We start from the raw sequence: 5722 nt of genomic DNA, 5'->3' as shown, positions 1-5722 counted from the left end.
TTTCTAGTCAACAGTTTAAAATTTTAAAAAGAAAACTATGGTGATGTTTTTACTAAATATAATTATGACAATATTGTTATGAATAAAAACGTAAATTATGATTTTCTTAACATAAAAAAAAATTATGAATTAAGTTAATAACAATAAACAATATAATAAATTAGATTATGCCTGCATATGAGATAAAACTTCCAAATTTTTTATAATTATAAATTTGAGGTAAACACAACTTTTTTGTAAATCTGAATAATAATGAAATAAATATGAAACTATACTTCTTATAATCCATTAAAACAAAAATAATCTAATGTTACAACTTATAATGAGGATATATCCAAGTCAATTTTAACATCACTAAAAAAAATTTTTTTTTACATGATTTGTAACCAAAAATAAATCATTTATTGAGTTACAACGCATCAAAAGAAAAGAAATTCATATTTTATATTACAATTTTAAAAAATACCTTAGGTATTAATTTAAAGATATATCCGTATTAGATGAGATACATCAAACTTTACTATTTTCTTAATAACGAATTTTATAACATAAGAAAAATATAAAAATTTGTTTAAAAAATAATCATATAAAAAAAAAAAAAATAGGTTTACTATTATCGGGACTTGTTTAAGAGTGCTTTTATGTCATCAGCATCTAAAGTTTCATATTGTAATAGTGCTTCAGCTAATTGTTTATGCTCTTTTTGATGAGCAATTAGTATATTTTTAGCACGATCATATGATTCCTGAAATAATTATATTAATAAAATATTACATAGTATTACTCAGTATTTTTTATGTTACCTGCATAATTCTCTTAATTTCCTGATCAATTATTTCATTTGTTGATGGACTTAAATCACCACGACTCATTAATTCATTAGAATGAGAATCATGTGTTCGTAAACCTACTTTTTCAGACATACCTAATTCTTTTACCATTCTAGTGGCTATATTTGTTGCTTGCTGTGAACATAATTTTTTAAAAAATCATTAAAAAAATTAAGTAAATATACATAGCATAAAAAAACATTAAACCTTTAAATCATTTGATGCTCCAGTAGTAACTTTATCAGCACCAAATATTAATTCTTCAGCAGCACGCCCTCCCATCATAGTATCCATAATAGCCAACATTCTAGATTTTGTTATGTGGTATTCCTCTTTAGCAGGAATATATGCTGTCTGCAAAAAACATTAAGTTAATATAATTTGTTAATGGAAAAATATTTTTTAGTTATTTTTATAAATATTCAATTTTTGATATTAAATAAAAAACGTCAAATTTAAAAATATAATAGTAATAATCCACAAAACAGTGATATTTTGGTTTGGTTATCATGTGGTTATGTCATACTAAAAAAATTAAATATATAATAAAGGGGATCTCAATATGTTGAGATACATTGTATTAGATTATAGACATATGGATTTCTTTTTTTTTATCATACAATTTATAAAAAAAAAATATAAAGTAAGATTATTTTCTTAACACATACATGGCCAAGTGACGATCCTCTTGGCATTATGGTAACTTTATGTAAAGGATGAGAATCTTTGGTATAATAAGCTACAATTGCATGACCACCTTCATGATATGCTGTTATTTTATTGGCTTCATCGTCTGGAATTTTAGTTTTTTTTTCAGGACCTTAAAAAAAAATTAGATGACATAATTAAAACAAAATTACTATAAAGTTAATTAGTATATTTTTAATATACCCATCAATATTTTATCTCTGGCTACTTCTAAATGTTTCATGGAAACTGTTTTAGCCCCTTCACTGGCAGCTTTTACAGCTGCTTGATTAACCATGTTTTCAAGATCAGCACCCGTGAATCCAGTTGATCCTCTAGCTAACAAATCTATATCAATATCTTGACAGTTAATTTTTTTCAAATAAAGTTCCAGTATTTGTTTACGACCACTGTAATCTGGAATAGGTACCTGAGAAAGATTTGAAACATAGTTTTTCCTATTAACTTCTAACTTACAAATGTTATCACAGCAAAATTTTTATTATAACATGTTGATCTAAAAACAATTTATTTATTTTTAGCTGTAAAAATTAACTTTACTTACATCTACTTCAATATCAAATCGTCCTGGGCGTAATAATGCTCGATCTAAATCATCACGTCTGTTAGTAGCTCCAAGGACCACAATATTATGATTTTGGTGAAAACTTCAATATATAAGACATTAAAAAAAAAAAAAAAAATACTACTAATTTCTAATTTACCTACCCATCCATTTCTGTAAGAAGTTGATTTATAGTTTGATTAGCATAAGGATGAAATACGGAATTAGTTCTTTTAGAACCAATTGAATCTATTTCATCAATGAATACAACACAAGGTGATCGCTCTTTTGCTGCTTCTAAATTAAAATTTTTCTTGTAATAATAAAACTTGTTAAAAAAAAAAAAAATTATAAAATTTTTTAAACACTTTTACAAAAACTTAAATTATTTTATCTTTATACAATAATTTTCCAAAGTTACATGAAAAATAGAAACAAATTATGGTTTTTAAAATTGGAATTTTTATACTCAAATCTTTAATATCTTTTTACTACAAACATGCATGATACTAGTATAAATTTTATACACTTAAATTTTTTTTTATATTAAACATATACTAGCTAGAAAAAATTAAATTTATTTATCGAGTAATGATCTTATCATTACTCACTAAATAGATCACGGACTCGTCTAGCACCTTGACCAACTAAAACTTCATCAAATTCTGAACCTGCAGCATGAAAAAATGGAACTCCAGCTTCACCTGCAACAGCCCGGGCTAACAATGTTTTACCAGTTCCTGGTGGTCCAACCAAAAGAACTCCTTTTGGAAGTTTTCCTCCAAGAACAGAAAATTTTTCAGGATTTTTAAGAAATTCAACAATATCTGTAAGTTCTTGTTTGGCTTCATCGACCTAGATTATACAATTAAACTCAAAATAATATTATCATTAGATATTATAGTTTACAATATACCCCTTTAATATCATTGAAAGTAATTGATATTTGTTCTGAATTTACTTCTGATTGACTTGTAATATTTATCTTAAATATGGACCCAGTTAATGCCACTGTAATAAAACATTGCAACATTAATATAATTACTTCACAGTACTAACATTAAATATTATTATGAAAATGTATTACTGAAAAGTGAGACAACACAAGTTACAGTAACTACAAACACAACTAAGGACATGAACATTTTCCAGAACTTCTGACTTTTTGTTGTGGCTGATTCAGATTTCTTTTCAGCTCCCAATAAATAACCTTCTGCAAAGGATAACTTAATACGAGCAAGTTCTTCTGAACTCATTTTTTTTGACTTTGATAATATACCTGTATGATATAAGAATATACTTGAAAGATGTAATATTATATAATATAATGCCTTTTTATCAGTTTTTTAACAATTATCAGTTTCAATAAAAAAAAAAAAGGAAATTTCTTAATTTATTAGTAATTAATGTATTATATTAAATGTTTTCAATTTTAAAAATACAATTATAATGTAATTCAGAGCACTATTTTCATAGTCCTATATAAATTTCATCTAAGTTAAATTACAAGAAAAAAAAAATACCATTATGATATTAACAACATATTTTTAAAAATACCATTTAAGAGCTCTTTTTACAATACTATCACATATCTTATAACTGAAAGATATAGGAGTGAAATGGTAAAGTTCATTTTTTAGCTTCGATGCGAAGCTGAGAAGGTATTGGTTTTACTAAGATGTGTTTATTTTTTATTTATTTTTTTTTTTTGTGTCTGTTACCACTTTTTCTCAGCTCTCACCGAACCGATTTCTTTCAATGATACGTCAAAAGATCACAAATCGTATCTAGTCGAAGACATTACCCTTCAAAATTGAAAAAATTTCCCTCGTTCCCCGTAAATGGGGGAAACCTCCAAAAAAATTACAAATTTAAAAATCGCTAATTTTCGAAATTTTTTCAATTTTTTTTACTTAAAATTGCCATAACTTTTTTTAAAATAACCAAATAAATATAATTCTTTTTTTTATAGATGCATGATATCTTTACCTATCATTTGGTATATTTTTTTTATAAATCTGACTTTTTACCTGCCCACAGGGGGGGATTTAAAATGACAACTTTTTTACAAAGAATTAATTTTTTCAACTTAACTTTTGAAAGTGTTCCGGAAAGTCTGACACTTTTATATATCTTAAATTAAAGCTAATGTAATATACTTTATTATGCAAAAAAAAAATTTCGGACTTTATTTTATCTTCACGGTGAAAATGGCTACCGAATTCTATTTTTGTGTAAAAATTTTCGATTTTGTATTTTACATTTTTAACTTTATTATGCTATAACTTTTTGAAAAATGTATGGATCAATACAATTTTTTCATGAGAAGTAGTATTTATATACATCTTTCATTCGACATACTGTTTTTTTAAATCAGACCATTTCCCTATATACGAGGGGGGTTCAAATCTAAAAAATGCATGTAGAAAGTAGAACTTTTTCAACTTAACTTTTGAAAGTGTTCCGGAAGGTCTGACACTTTTATATATATCTTAAATTAAAGCTAATGTAATATACTTTATTATGGAAAAAAAAAATTTCGGACTTTATTTTATCTTCATGGTGAAAATGGCTACCGAATGCTATTTTTGTGTGAAAATTTTCGATTTTGTATTTTCCATTTTTAACTTTATTATGCTATAACTTTTTGAAAAATGTATGAATCATTACAATTTTTTTATGAGAAGTAGTATTTATATAGATCTTTCATTCGACATACTGTTTTTTTAAATCGGACCATTTCCCTAAATACAGGGGGGATTCAAAACATAAAAATGCATATAGAAAGTAGAACTTTTTCAACGTAACTTTTGAAAGTGTTCCGGAAGGTCTGACACTTTTATATATATCTTAAATTAAAGCTAATGTAATATACTTTATTATGCAAAAAAAAAATTTCGGACTTTATTTTATCTTCACGGTGAAAATGGCTACCGAATGCTATTTTTGTGTGAAAATTTTCGATTTTGTATTTTACATTTTTAACTTTATTATGCTATAACTTTTTGAAAAATGTATGGATCAATACAATTTTTTCATGAGAAGTAGTATTTATATACATCTATCATTCGACATACTGTTTTTTTAAATCGGACCATTTCCCTATATACAAGGGGGGTTCAAATCTAAAAAATGCATGCAGAAAGTAGAACTNGGATTCAAAACATAAAAATGCATATAGAAAGTAGAACTTTTTCAACTTAACTTTTGAAAGTGTTCCGTAAAGTCTGACACTTTTATATATATCTTAAATTAAAGCTAATGTAATATACTGTATAATGGTAAAAAAAAATTTCGGACTTTATTTTATCTTCACTGTGAAAATGGCTACCGAATGCTATTATTGTGCGAAAATTCTCGATTTTATTTTTTACATTTTTAACATTATAATGCTATAACTAATTGAAAAGTGTATGGATCAACATATTTTTTTTTTTGAGAAATAATATTTTTTAATATTCCCTTTTTCATTTGACATACTTTATTTTAATCAGGATATTAATAAGGAACTAGCAGATCATGTAGCTTTTAGAATAATCCACTAATTTTTTAAAATTAAACACTATCTAAAGATTTGCATCGAAGCGTTTTTTTTTGATAGTGATTTTAATCACTGTCAGATATCATTATACTTGATCCA

At 25.3% G+C, this 5722-nt stretch overlaps 1 protein-coding gene across 1 annotated transcript in view; it reads right to left on the bottom strand.

Annotated features, from left to right (window-relative positions):
• Window positions 1–333: 333 nt before the first annotated feature.
• Window positions 334–5722, bottom strand: part of LOC126898622 (ATP-dependent zinc metalloprotease YME1L) — a 7400-nt gene continuing 2011 nt past the window's right edge. The window contains exons 5-14 of the mRNA XM_050672868.1: window positions 3170–3361; window positions 2999–3093; window positions 2694–2937; window positions 2247–2379; window positions 2083–2185; window positions 1722–1947; window positions 1499–1650; window positions 1038–1184; window positions 804–965; window positions 334–745 (exon numbers count right to left, since the gene is read on the bottom strand). Coding sequence (XP_050528825.1) covers window positions 614–745; window positions 804–965; window positions 1038–1184; window positions 1499–1650; window positions 1722–1947; window positions 2083–2185; window positions 2247–2379; window positions 2694–2937; window positions 2999–3093; window positions 3170–3361 — 1586 coding nt within the window. The 3' untranslated portion in view covers window positions 334–613. The remainder of the gene's footprint in view (window positions 746–803; window positions 966–1037; window positions 1185–1498; window positions 1651–1721; window positions 1948–2082; window positions 2186–2246; window positions 2380–2693; window positions 2938–2998; window positions 3094–3169; window positions 3362–5722) is intronic.

This window comes from Daktulosphaira vitifoliae, unplaced genomic scaffold (assembly GCF_025091365.1).
Source record: "Daktulosphaira vitifoliae isolate Bord-2020 unplaced genomic scaffold, ASM2509136v1 Scaffold_2, whole genome shotgun sequence".
Classification (NCBI taxonomy): Eukaryota; Metazoa; Arthropoda; class Insecta; order Hemiptera; family Phylloxeridae; genus Daktulosphaira; species Daktulosphaira vitifoliae.
The sequence above is the reverse complement of the archived record's forward strand: the minus strand, read 5'-3'. Positions and strand labels throughout refer to the sequence as shown.